A 15107-nucleotide genomic window follows, 5' to 3' on the forward strand; every position below is an offset into this window, starting at 1 on the left:
AGTGATAAAGAACTCAAGAAACTGCTGAAAGGCATGGAAGACTGACAGGATAATAACTATGGTGAAAAGGAGGTGGGAAAGCCTGAGAAGAGAAGTTATTGAAGAAGTGGAAAGTGTTATTGGTATCATAGATATAGGAGGGGAGAGCAGCAGCCAGTCTCATAGAGGTTTGTATGTCACACAAATACAGTACCCCTTTTTTCTGCTGGTTTGATAGTGATGTCATCATGGCAGCGAAGAGAGCAGAGTGTTTCGCCTGGGACATGTTTGTGCATTGTGAATGCTTCTGATGGCCAAGGTGGTCTTCTACACAGTAACAGGCCTTGGTGAATAGGTCTAGGGTACTGAATCAGCCTGGGCTTGGCATCCAGTGTGATGGTTGCTGGCTTCATGAAGCAATTGTGGATGTTTGGTGCTGGTGGGGTACTATTAAAAGTGGTGCACAGTTTTATGTTGTACAAAAACTGACTCCAGTACAGTTCCAAAACTCATCACTGACTGGTTTTAGAGACTGAATTGTAGGCTCCCTGCTAAAAAGGTAGTGCTCAGCTTCAGAGAGAGCTAAGTTTATAGGGAAAGTGACAATAGTAAATGGCATAGTGGAAATTGACAGAGGCCATATTGTATCCAGTGTGATCCAGTGACATCAATTGCAACCCAGTGTACTTTTACATGTTGTCTAGCAGGAGAAGTTTTTTCTCAAGACTATTTATGCAGTGAAAGGCCTTCACCTGTCTGAGTGTACTTGAATGTGTTGAATATAATTTTATACAAATATATCTATATATTTCATTCAAAGTGATGTTGTGTGATTTTAGCTTATATATATATATATATATATATATATATATATATATATATATATGATGATATATATATATATAAGGGAGAGAGAGAGAGTGATACCTTGTTCACACATGTGCATGTATAGAATATATATATATATATATATGTATATGGGGATATATATACATGTTAATATAAACACGTGCATATATATGTCTGTGTATATTTATATACAAAATTGGTCCCTTGTAAAGCTACCAGAGTCTAAGTTTGAATCATCTGAGCACTGCTAAGTGCTTTCTATACTGAGAATCTCAGGATCTCGTCTGTTCACTATAAATACATATATGTATATACATCCACGTATACACATAACATACTATGTCGACCCAATAGAGGGACCAGCTATCCGAGTTGATAGTACCAGGGTAGATAAAGCAATTAAGAGTATGAAGACCGGGAAAGCCCCCGGCCCATCAGGAATCACTGCAGAGATGCTCAAAATATCTGGCAGTGTTGGCTATAGCCTAGTCACCCGTATTACGAACCAGGTGATACACGAAGGAGTCATACCCTATGACTGGTGTAGCAGCATCATAGTCAACTGCTACAAAGGTAAAGGGGACGCTTTAGATACAAATAATTACAGAGGCATCAAGCTGTTAGATCAGGTTATGAAAGTTACAGAGAGGGTCATAGCCCAACTAATTAGGGAGCGAATCAATTTAGATGAGATGCAGTTTGGGTTCGTGCCAGGTAAAAGCACTACTGATGCCTTATTTCTAGTGAGACAGTTGCAAGAGAAATACCTAGCCAAGGATAAACCTCTGTACCTGGCTTTCGTTGACATGGAGAAAGCCTTTGACAGGGTCCCCCGATCCCTTATCTGGTGGTCAATGAGGAAACTTGGGATAGAAGAATGGCTAGTGAGAGCTGTGCGAGCCATGTACAGAGATGCGGCCAGTAAGGTGAGGGTTGGAAATGAGTACAGCAATGAATTCCGGGTAGAGGTAGGGGTCCACCAAGGTTCCGTCCTCAGCCCCCTATTATTTACCATAGTCCTCCAGGCAATCACAGAGGAGTTCAAGACAGGTTGCCCCTGGGAGCTCCTCTATGCTGATGACCTTGCCCTAATTGCGGAGTCACTATCAGAACTAGAGGAGAAGTTTCAGGTGTGGAAGCAAGGTCTAGAATTGAAGGGCCTTAGAGTCAACCTAGCTAAAACCAAAATCCTAATAAGTAGGAAGGTAGATAAAACACAAACCCCTTCAGGTAGATGGCCCTGCTCAGTATGTAGAAAAGGAGTAGGTAGTAACTCTATAAGATGTACCCGGTGCAAGCTATGGACACATAAGAGGTGCAGCAACATCAAAGGCAGGTTAACTAGCAAGTTAGTTTTTGTTTGTGGCAGATGTTCAGGTGCAATAAAGACTGCAAACAAACAGGAAACAACTTCTATCTCATTCCAGGGTGAAAAACTAGAGGTAGTCGATAGCTTCCGCTATCTGGGCGACCAAGTTAGTAGTGGGGGTGGGTGCGCTGAAAGTGTAGCTGCTAGAATAAGAATAGCCTGGGCAAAGTTTAGAGAGCTCTTACCCCTGCTGGCGACAAAGGGACTCTCACTCAGAGTAAAAGGCAGACTGTATGACGCATGCGTACGAACAACCATGCTACATGGCAGTGAAACATGGGCTGTAACTGCTGAGGACATACGTAAGCTCGCAAGGAATGAAGCCAGTATGCTCCGTTGGATGTGTAATGTCAATGTGAATACCCGTCAGAGTGTAAGTATCTTGAGAGAAAAGCTGAACATTAGAAGCATCAGTTGTGGCGTGCAAGAGAGACGATTGCGCTGGTATGGACATGTGGTGAGAATGGAGGAGGATAGCTGCGTGAAAAAGTGCCACACCCTAACAGTTGAGGGAACCCGTGGAAGAGGTAGGCCCAGGAAGACCTGGGCTGAGGTGGTGAGGCAAGACCTTCGTACATTGGGCCTCACCGAGGCGATGACTACGGACCGAGACCTTTGGAAATGGGCTGTGCGTGAGAAGACCCGGCAAGCCAAGTAAGATCGTTGCCAGTGCCCCTGGACTGGTTCTTGTGCGGGTGGCACATGAGATGCACCATTTTGAGCGTGGCCGTTGCCAGTACCGCCTGACTGGCTCCTGTAGGATTTTCGAGCGAGATCGTTGCCAGTGCCCCTGGACTGGCTTGTGCGGGTGGCACATAAAAGACACCATTTCGAGCGTGGCCGTTTTCGTGCGGGTGACACGTAAAAGCACCCACTACACTCTCTGAGTGGTTGGCGTTAGGAAGGGCATCCAGCTGTAGAAACTCTGCCAAATCAGACTGGAGCCTGGTGTTGCCATCCGGTTTCACCAGTCCTCAGTCAAATCGTCCAACCCATGCTAGCATGGAAAGCGGACGTTAAACGATGATGATGATGATGATGATAGGTAAGCTGTCAAGAATTAGGCTATAAAAATTAGACTTGGTCAATTTAACTTTGCATTTAAGAACCATGAGATTATCTTTATGTTCGTTTTCAATTCCATTAACAATATAGGAAACAAACCATACAGTGCTGTATATCTTAGCTATATGTTGCTTCAACATTTGCTATTACAAAACTCTCAAGCATAACATACATATCACCACATCCCTCTTTCTGTTCTCTCCCTCTCTGTTTTTTTTTTTTTCAGCTTTTCTAAAATGTTCCCTGTATATATCTCATCCTCTCTGAACCATTACCTATAATGGGAAAAAATGAAAATAAAAGAAAGATCAAAGCTTTATAAATCAACTATTACTGCTACTCTTCTTCCCATTTTAGATATCATAGCTGCTCAATAAAAGATCTCTTGGAATGGCTACAACAAGGCTGAGCTGTTAAAATCTTGTGATGGTTATTTATGGCTGGTCTCTTAGCTGTGTTATTCATGTTCATGTTTCTATTTTCCAGCGGCGTCAAAATTGCTTCGAAAATATCCAACCGTACTTTGCACAAGGACTGTGCAGAAATTCTGGAATCAATGAAGGTAGATGTTTAATTTTGCTTTTATGTGTGTGTGTGTGTGTGTGTATAAGTACATACATAATTTAGTGTGTTTGTTTGTTTGTGTGTATGTGTGTGTATGTATATGTTTGTGTGTGTATGTGTGGATGTATGTGTGTATCATTGTGTATGTGCATATATAAATATATCTATATGTGTGTATATATATATTTATATATATGTACATGAGTGTATATATATATATATATATATATATATATATATGCATGTATATGTGCATGTATATATATATACATACAAATATATATATTTATATATATATATATATATATATATATATATATATATATATATATATATATATATATATATATATATATATATATAGAGAGAGAGAGAGAGAGAGAGAGAGAGAGAGAGAGAGAGATGTACATATATGCATACATACACATTATTTCTTTATTCTTTTATTCCTTTACTTGCTTCAGTCATTTGACTGTGGCCATACTGGAGCACTGCCTTGAAGGGTTTTAGTCAAACAGATTGACCCCATGGCTTACGTTTTAAGCCTAGTACTTATTCTATCAAACACTAACACCAGTTGTCAAACAGGGATGGGGAGACAAACGCAGATGCAAAGACATACACACAGATATATATATATATATACACAATGGGCTTCTTTCAGTTTCTGTTTACCAAATCCACCCACAAGGCTTTGATTGGCTCAAGGCTATAGTAGAAGACACTTGCCCATGGTTCCAGGTCCAGTCCTTTTTGCACATATGTCTGTCCACTCAGTAGAATCTGTCTAGTACTGGAGTCTGATATTTGTTGTCAGTGAATGGTCAGTCTATTTCTTAGAGTAAGCTTTGTTTGACCTATGTAATCTTCATTACATCCTTGACATTTGATAGCATATATTAAATTCCTTGAAGAACATGTAAAGTGATTTTTAATGGTAAAAATTTCTCCTGATTTGAATTTGTATGTTGTGTTTCCTATATTTCTACCCATGTGGAATAAAATAACTTTGTTATATATATATATATATATATATATATATATACACACACACACACACACATTTAGATATATTTATATACAATGGTGGTGCCCCAGCATGGCCACAGCCTTTGGGCTGGAACATGTAAAGGAATATATATATATTTACACATGTATGTATTATATGTATTTTGTTTTTACTCCTTTATTTCCCCCTAACATTGTTGTGAGTCTCTAAAATGTTTTTAACTGTATTTCATATAAACTTTACTGCTTTAGCGTATTATAGTCTCATTATTGCCAAATTACCAATTGGTTTCTTACCAGAAGTTTGGAATCCTGTCAATCATCAGAAATGCTTGAAAGGAATGGTATAACATGAGCCCTTTGCCTATAAAGGCCAAAGCTACTTGTGGGGAGTTGCTTACTGAGCATATCTAGAATAAAAGATCCTATAAGGTCACATACATCAGCACTGCTAAATGCTCACATTACAACATCAAAGGAGACTTCCAGGTTAGTCTGCTTAACCCACATTGAATCCTTGTTGAATAGTAGGGCTTTCCTGGCATGCATGATGATGTTTACATCATCATCACTAATTTCGGTACAGGCTCTAGCTAAGTTCAATGATTTATATAACAAAACCTACCTTATAGATGGAAAAAAATCCGCTCTATTGAATTGGGTGAACTTTGCTCTGCCTCTGCTACTATTGGTTTTAAACCCAGCCATGGTCAACCTTTTTTGAGAAACAAGCTGCATGGCACATCATCACTACTAAGAAAATTTGAGGTAATTTTTTCATTAGGCATGCCTTTCAGAAAGGCTGTGGGTTGCCTGTGACTGTCTTAAACCATGAGATGACCTCGTTGCTGTTGTGTCATAGGGTGAGGCCAGAGACTCTCCTAGTGTCATTGTTGATCTTCCCATGCAGGTGTAAAATCTGCCAAAGCATGGTTGGTCCTAAACAAACTGGTTGTTGTCTGGAAATCAACCCTGTCAGACAACCTTAAGAGAAATTTTTTCCTGTACTACAGTAGATCAGTCCTTTTATATAGAACAATAGTCTGGATGCTTACCAAGAATACTGGAGTCCAAGCCAGGTGGAACTTACACCCGAATGTTAAGATCATTCTTAAACATATCTTGGGGAACTCATTCCAGTAAGAAACAACTGTATAGAGATCTCCTGCCTGTTTCTGCCATTGTAAGGAAAAGGTACTGGTGCCTTGTGGCAAGCTGAACAAGAGCTGGCAAGTGACCTACTGCTATGGCTGCCAAAGCGTGGCCATACACGTGTAGGTTGTTCAAACACAACATATATAGATCAACTCATCAGAGGCACTGGATGCTTCCCTGAAAAACCTTCCTCAATAATGCAGGTTGAAAATGTCTCAGCAAGCTCAACTGGATGATGATGACTATAATTCCTTTTAGCATCAATGCTATGTTTACTATACCTTATTATAAAATATCTCTATTATATGTTTTCATGACATTGTGACTATATTAGTCTGTTTCCTTTTTCTTTTGTTTCAGCAATGGGCTGAGTCTGCTGCTTTATATGAAAAAGGAGGTTTCTATGACAAAGCTGCATCATCTTACATCAAATGCAAGAACTGGTATATATCATCTTATAGCCTAACCTTTGAAAGCTGTGTTATAGATTCAGCAAATTTGTCATCTGGCCTAAACAACATTATGTCATACAAGTTAATGGTGGATTAGTGGCTTGTATACTGTTACTAATGCTTTAACTAAGACACTTAATTCTCACTGGCTCTGACCAATCAGTTTGATTAGCTAAAATAGCTTCATCAAATTCACTGCTGTTAGCTACAATATACTAATGGGTATTTTATCATCTACGTTCAAGTTCTCTATTGCACTTGATAAAAGCAATGGGAAACTATTCCAATATATACAGGCATGGCAGAATATATTGGAAAAGTTTGCTTGTTAACCACAGGGTTTTGGGTTCAGTGCCACTGTGTGGTGCCTTGGGCAAGTGTCTTCTACACGGGAGTGGATTTGGTTGAAGGAAACTGAAGGAATCATGTTGTGTCATTGTAAATATGCTTATGTTTGTGTTTCCTTTTCTCGACATGGCATAATTGTAGTAAATGAAAGTCATTCCTTTCCAGTATTCTGCAAAAACAGGTCTGGCCATGGGGAAATATTACCTTGCTTGGAAACTGGTGAGGGCTGGCAACAAAAAGGGCATCTGGCTTTAGAAAATCTGCCTCTATAAACTCCATCTGACCCATGCAAGCATAGAAAACAGGATGTTGAGATGGTGGTGGTAGCAGTGGCGGTGAAGAAGACGACAACGACTTCTTTAAAAACATCCTGTAGGCACTTCAGATTTCCTATTATAGAAATACATTTATCACACTTGTTTACCTGGTTGCTCTACCTGCCAGAAATAGCCTGGTACTTAATCTATCAGTTTCTTTTACCAAACTGTTATGTTATGGGGATGTAAACACACCAACACCAGTTGCTAAGTGGTTGTGGTGGGGGTAATACACACACACACACACACACACACAAAAGTGTGTGTGTGTGTGTGTGTGTGTGTATATATATATATATATATATATATAGGCTTCTTTCTGTTTCTGTTTACTAAATCCACTTACAAAGCTTCAGAAGACACTTGCCCAAGGTGCCATGTCGTTGAGAAGCAAACTTCTTACTACACAGCTGTGCCTGTGCCTGCAGTGTCTATTTTGTTCATGTTTAAAACAATATGTTGGGATTTGGCTGCTATTTCTTGCTGATTGAATGACCATATACATGCCTTCTTGTGTAGTGGAGGAAGTGTGTCTTCTTAGTTCCTCAAAATCTGTTGGCAAATCATTTAAAACATTCTATCTTCATCTCCCCACTCCCCACCCCCACCTTCCCACGTACTGCACTTGTTTGGTTGGTGCCAGGGATGCAGCTGTCACTCTCCTTCCTCCCCTCCTTCTTATCCAGAGAGTGACCAGAGATTTGTTTTCAGCCTGATAGCTGACTGATTATAGACTTACCTTGTTACTATGCATCACAATTTCTAATAAACCATTGCTGCACACCTTCAGTTTTGTTGGTCTCTTCTCTATCACAAGTGCCAGTTTATATGTGGTTTATTACACATCTTGCTAGGCATTTGTGGTAATTTGATTACAGAATGAGCTTTCTCAGTGAAATGTACCATTCTCTTTCTTTTCCTGACATTTCAGTTATAAAACAAGGAAGATCTTTTTATCTCTTTCCTATATTATAACACAGGTGCTGTAAGGTTAACTAGCTGAACTGCAGAATACAAGGTCATAAGTTGAGATTAGAGCTGATAAAAGAGGTGGCTAGGGTGTCAGCATGTTGGCTTGTTGGCTGAAGGGATTAGCAGTTTGCATAACATTACAGATGCTATGTTGCCCTTCGCAGAATGGCAAAAATATTCAATTCTAGTTGTGTTATGTATCCTTTACTTGTTTTCTGTCATTGGACTGTTGTCCCTAGTACTTAATATTTTTAATCTGGTACTTATTCTATCAGTCTCTTTTGCTGGACTGCTAAGTTTTGAGTGCATAGTCAAACCTACACTGGACGTCAAGCAGTGGAGTGGGACAAACATACACTCACACACATGCATGCACACACACACACACACACACGACAGGCTTCCTCACAATTTCTGTCTACCATATTCACTCAAAAGGCATTGGTCAGCCCAGGGATATAGTAGAAGACATTTGCTGAAGGTGCCATGCAGTAGGACTGAACCCAAAATCATACAGTTGCAAAACAAACATCTTAATCACATACCTGCACTTGGGGTTACTGTAACACGGAGATGTCCATACAGTTTTTAAGACAGCAGAAAAGCATTTGGCTAAATTTCAAATTTGGGTTGAATTCTTTCAGTAGACATTGTTTTGCAAGCAGAAGAAAGCTGGAATATAGGCGTTATAGAAACTAATTTAGTTCTTGACATTTCTAAATGTCTGGATCCATCTTTATCTTTCATATCCATAAAGTTGTTAAGATAAATACCAATAGTGAAGTGAAGTTTGACTTGTTCACTATATCTGTTTTCCCTTGCTTAAGGGGCCTTATATGTATTCTTTTATTTTTTTATTTGTTTAAGCCATTATGTTTTGGCCATACTGAAGCACTGCACTGAAGGGTCTAGTTGAACACATCAACTCCAGCACTAATCTTTAAGTCTAGTACTTATTTTATTGGTCACTTTTGCCAAACTGTTAAGTTACAGAGCACAAACAAACACCAGTTGTGAAGTGGTAGTGGGGAAAAACACAAAGACACACACACACACATACACACACACACACACACACACACACACACACACACACACACACACACACACACACACACACTGGGTTTCCACACAGTTTCCATCTAATAAATTTACCTATAAGGCATTGGTTGGATCAGAACTGTAGTAGAAGATGTCCAATGTGCTTTGTAGTGGGACTGAACCTGAAACCAGATGAATGCAAAGCAAGCTTCTTGATCACAGAGACAAGTCTGGACATAGTTAGTGAATAAAAATTTCCTATTTCCATTCTTGAGCTCTTATTGAAAGTAACAGCTATCACAGTCATTAAGGTACTGATGCAGTAAGTTTCTATCTTCTGTGTCTCTAATAAAGATACTTATAGAAAGGTCTTATGAGAAAGCACAGCTCCCTTGAATATGCATAGATGCAAAAGAATGGTGGTGGGGATTGTATATTCCTCTTCTCCTTCATTAGTCCCAGCCTTTGACCCGTGATCTTTGACCATGTTGTAGTGCTGTAACCAGAGTTCATAATGATTCTGCTGCTAAATGATTTTTTAAAAACATTTTCAGTGCTAGGCCAAAAGCCTTCCATTAGTTATGAAAGCTGACATAGAAGCTACCATGATACATAATTTTTTATTGTTAGATTTATGGAAACATACAGTCAATCAAATGAAATTTTTTTTCATCTCTTCTGGGATTTACAGTCAATCATAACCTAAATACATAAAAACCTTTCCAATATTCAAATTCTAATTATATAGTGACCTTTCTACGACATAAGATCTAATGATATATTATCTTTTCTATTACATTAATATCTTATTAGGTGACAAACTGGTACAGTCAGTAAGGCCTAGAACTTGCTTTGGTTCCCTATGCTCTGAGTTCAAATCTTATGAGATCAACTTTATCATTTTGGGGATTGATAAAATAAAGTACCAGTCCAGGATGGTACAATGGTTAGGGTTGTTAGAGCACTGGAAGAGATGCTTTGTGGTATTTGTTCTAGCTCTTTACATTCTGAGTTCTTGGACAATAGATTTAATCTGTCGCTTGGTTTAACACCACCACCTGGTCCTTGGGTGTCTTTAATAACATCAAAAGAGTTCATAATGATTCAGCTGATAAATACTTTCTTAATTTGCAGTGCTAGGTCAAAAACTTTCCATTAGTTACGACAGAAGCCACTGTGATATATGATTTTATCTTGGATAACATTACTCAACAAGGTGTGTGTCTCGGAGATCAGGGATTATCTCCAGATCAAGCCATTACCTCTCTGCATTGAGAGGTCACAGTTTTGGTACAATGGGCATGTGATCAGAATGTCACAAGAAAGAATGGTAAGACAAATTGTGCCAACAGGCAGGAGACCTAGGGATAGACCAAGAATAAGATGGCTCAATAATATCCATAGTCTCAGATGGTCACACTTGGGATTTCAGCTTGAAAGTGTAATGATGGTTACTTGGACCATGTCTCTGGACTGAAGATAACTTCCTCCTATTAGTTTCTGAACCCTGAAAAAATAAAACTTCACAGGCACTGCCCTTTTGTTCCTTGATTTAACATAAAAGAAAATAACCCCTTAAAGACATTAGTATCTTTTCTATTACACTGGGTGATTTCTAAACAAGCTGAGGCAGTTGATGTAAAGTTTTTATACATATCCTTCTGTTGCAAATTGTTTTTATATTTAACTTCCAGGAACAAAGTAGGAGAACTTTTACACAATGTAACATCTTCCAAGATCCATATCCAGTATGCAAAAGCAAAAGAAGTTGATGGTCACTATAAGGAAGCTGTTGAAGCTTACAGACTAGCCAAAGACTGGGATAATGTCATTCGGTAAGAAATGAATTTCATGGCTTTACTGTTATTGGGTCAGCATGGAGTGGTCCCTGTTTACCCCAAACATTCTTCTTATTCAGCAGCTTTTCATAATAACACTTCCACACCAGTTTTTTTGGGGGGTTCCATATTGATGGCAAGTTTACCTTCGTCATTCCAAATACATTTCTCACCAATAACATCAGGTTTCTCTCTAGTACATTCTCTCGCAATCCTGAACACTTCCTATCTTTGATCTTCATGTTGCAGGACATGTGCAAAATCTCTTCTTTTTTGCCTCACCTCCAACCAAAGCACACCTGATGCCTAGATGCCCTTCTAGTCATCCTGCTACCGCTATCCTTCCAGTATTTCCAAGCCCTTCTCTTAGCCTTAACTGCCTTATCAATCTTATTATTCTGCCATGTTACTTCTGGCTTGGTTGATACAAAAATTGAACAGAAGTCCAAAGGATGGGCTGCCAGTAGTAAAGACAAGAGAGTTTGTTCAAGAAGATGCTTCAGTGTAAGGTGTTCGTTTTGCAAAAGCAATCCAGTGATGGATCTCTTGTGGATACACAAAAGATGGTTTTAAGGGAGAAATTTAAACAAGCCAACAAATCATAAAGAGAAAAGAAAGAAAATCATTTCATTAAAGTGTGTGGGAGAAATTTAGCTTCTATTTCTGGCAGGTCGAGCAACCATATAGGAGTTTCCTCATTAGCTTGTATGGTTGGTATATGTTTAAGTTTGTGCTTCATGTTTTGTCATCATGTAACTGTAATGTTATTTCATGTTCATTAGAATAACAATCATTTGAGTAGGACATTTTGTTTGATTTTATCTTTTGACAACTTTTCTCTCTCTTTCTCTTAGAGTTATCAGAATACTCAGTTAATGTAACTATCAATCAACTGATCAATTACAGTGTCATATGACTGTTCTTAGAGAAGTCAACGACCTGTTTCTTAGATATGAGTGAATGCAGTATCACAAGAGCAAGGTAACATATTAATTACAATCTTATAAAGCAGGAACAAAGTGGCTGAGTGGATGAGGTATTAGGCTCTCAACTTGTAGGTAGTGTGTTCAAATCCATTGCAGTCATATGTATGACACATAATTTAAATACTTCAGTTCACTAAATTGTTGGGAACAGCTAACAGATCCTCTAAAAATCATCATCAGTCAAATTGGGTTAGACTATTTGACTGGAACTGGTAAGCCAGAGGGCTGCACCAGGTTCCAGTCTGATTTGGCATGGTTTCTATGGCTGGATGCCCTTCCTAATGCCAATCTCTCTGAGTGTAATGGCTGCTTTTTATGTGCCACTGGCACAGGTGCCATTTACATGACACCAGCAACGGCCATGATTACAATTTCACTTAGCCTGACGAGCCTTCTCAAGCACAGCATATTGCAAAAGGCCTGATATTCAAAGTTCACACTACTGGCAACGACCATGATTATGATTTCATGGGTACCATTCACATGAAACTGGCAACGGCCATGACGATGATTTCACTTGGCTTGATGAGCCTTCTTAAGCATAACATATCGTGAAAGGTCTCAGTCACTTGTCATCACCTCAGTGAGGCCTGACATTCGAAGATCATGCTACTGGCAACGACCACAGTTATGATATCACAGGTGCCATTCACATGACACTGGCAACAGCCATAACTACGATTTCAATTGGCTTGACGAATCTTCTCAAGCACAGCATATTGCTAATGGTTTATAGTGTTTGATGGCATAAAAGATGCATGGACATGTTTGATGCATCCCAGTTTCATATATTCTAGAAAGAAAACTTTTAGAGCATTAAAGCAGGTAATATTTAAAGCAATCTGGCAGTACATAAAACATTACAGTACAAGTATTAATAAGTTTTAAGTAAATATTGGTTTCAAATTTTGGCACAAAGCCAGTAATTTCAGGAGAAGGGGTAAGTTGATAATATCAGCCTCTGAAAGAATGAAACACAAAGTTGACCTCGGTGGAATTTCAACTCAGAATGTAAAGATGGGTGAAATGCTGCTAAACATTTTGCCCGACATGCTAATGATTCTGTCTGCTCTGTGCTTTAATGCTTAAGTAAATATTATTATTATCATTATGAAGTCAGGATATACAGAAGAGACTGTCTGGATTAAACTTAGCATATAGTAGTGAGCATCAGGGACAAAATCAGTTTATGGGAGGTCCAGTTATGTATATAGGACCTGAGATGACTTTTTGAGACGTTTATTTTGGAGAAAAGTATGTTTTTTATGCCATCAAATATGGCACATCCTATCCAGGGGAAAGATTTCAACATCACGAAATAGAAATAGGAAGTAAGCACAATCTAAGTTAAGTGTCTCTTGAGAACATTTGTACATTTATCACAAAACTGTCACTGACAATGGAAAAAGTTTTACTGATCAAAGTAAAATTTTCTTGTCAACGAGATGTTCCTGGCCTAAGAAATGAAATTAAAGCATGAAGCATTTGACTAGGTCAGTCGTGTTTTGTTTCTGAAAATACACAGCTGAACCATGTTTCCATTTAGACTTTTTTGTTACCCATTATTTTGCAGAATCTATCTGGAATTCCTACAGAATCCTGAAGCTGCTGCTCAGATTGTCAAAGAAACAAAATCAGTAGAAGGTGCTAAAATGGTTTCTCAGTAAGTTTTTCTCTTTTTGTTTTTGTTTTTTATTCTCTCTGTTTTTCATTGTGCAGATTCTGTATTTATTCTAGATCATTCTCTTAGCTGACACTATGAAATATTTTTTTCAAAAATAGATTCTTTCAGAAGTTGGATGACTTCAACACAGCCATTGAGTTTTTGGTCGTGTCTGGTTGTAATGATGAAGCTTTCCAAATTGCTCAGATGCATGATGCTATGGAAATCTATGCCAGGATTATTGGTAAGTTAAATAATTTTATGACCTTGCTTTGAATTGAGGTATTGTTACTTTTCTTCCATTTCTATTTTTAAATAGCAAGAAATATTGTTTTATAATTTTGAACAAATTAATAAAAAAAGAAGCTTGAATTTTGATAACAATTATCTGTTTTACCATCATAGAAAAATGGATGTAAATCATCACAAAAAGAGTTGGAAAGACAACTTGACAAGTTAATGAGATAGTTTTTATGCAATCACCCAGTCTGCTATAATTAAAAGCTATCTCTCCCTTAATTCACACTCAACGAAATTAGAAAAGGACATTCATATTGGACAGTTTAGTTTTAGATACACTATTGTCTGTAAATAGATGGGGTAGTCATACCTGGCACTCCTTTATCAGTAGATCTGCATGATCAAGGCAGTCCTAGGTTAAGTAACAACAACAACACACACAAACCAATGAAGGAATCTGTGTGGCCACTGGACCTGTCAGAAACAATTGCTTGACTACTGTAAAATAATGCATTTCTGAATTTAAAGACAAATAATACATTTGATAATGTAGTCCTAGATATGCTGTTGCCATTTTCACTGTTGCTGTCACTTAATGTCCATTTTCATGCTGGTATGAACTGTCATTCAACACAAACAGCAACAGAGATAACCTGCCAATTTTGTTTTAATTTAATGGTTTTTACAGTATGAATTGGGTGCATTTTATCATGCCCCTAACACTAGAGTGGTTGTTTGCAACCAGATGAAAGAATAATTTCTATCCTGTATCAGTTCTTATTTTGAGTTACTGCTTTTCCTAGACAGGTAGACTGTAATTCAATTTTGCAGAGATTAAGCCTCCATGAATAAAATATGGGATGGTTGTGGAGGTGGGGGAAGATATGTTTGATCATAATTTTTCTCAACTATGGATCACTTGTGGCAGATGTCCCCAGGTGAGAAGTGGGCTGGTCCACTACTAATAAATAGTGGACTGACACAGTCAGTAATGTCAGTCAGCAAGGTACGCTGTTCGGGCCAGTCCCGCAGAGACGACGAAATATGCCGTCATAATGCAGGACATAACAATATAACAACAATGTTAATATCACTGTCAAAAGTCTGAAAATAATATTTTTGTTTCTAGGTAATGATGCTTCTCCAGAGATCTATCATAATGTTGCTGTTTATTTTGCTGGAGAACAGAACCATTTATGGGCTGGCAAGTTCTTTCTTCTTAGTCAACATTATGATCAGGTTAGTTATTTTTTTGTTTTAA

General features: G+C 38.3%; 1 protein-coding gene across 1 annotated transcript in view; it reads left to right on the plus strand.

Moving 5' to 3' along the window:
• LOC106884413 (WD repeat-containing protein 19) overlaps window positions 1-15107 on the plus strand; it is a 131529-nt gene that overhangs the window by 86447 nt on the left and 29975 nt on the right. Inside the window, exons 23-28 of the mRNA XM_014935776.3 lie at window positions 3749-3824; window positions 6350-6432; window positions 10814-10954; window positions 13517-13606; window positions 13726-13850; window positions 14976-15085. Of these exons, the coding sequence (XP_014791262.2) occupies window positions 3749-3824; window positions 6350-6432; window positions 10814-10954; window positions 13517-13606; window positions 13726-13850; window positions 14976-15085 (625 nt within the window). The remainder of the gene's footprint in view (window positions 1-3748; window positions 3825-6349; window positions 6433-10813; window positions 10955-13516; window positions 13607-13725; window positions 13851-14975; window positions 15086-15107) is intronic.

The sequence above is a fragment of the Octopus bimaculoides genome, chromosome 1, assembly GCF_046866305.1.
Source record: "Octopus bimaculoides isolate indiv1 chromosome 1, ASM4686630v1, whole genome shotgun sequence".
Classification (NCBI taxonomy): Eukaryota; Metazoa; Mollusca; class Cephalopoda; order Octopoda; family Octopodidae; genus Octopus; species Octopus bimaculoides.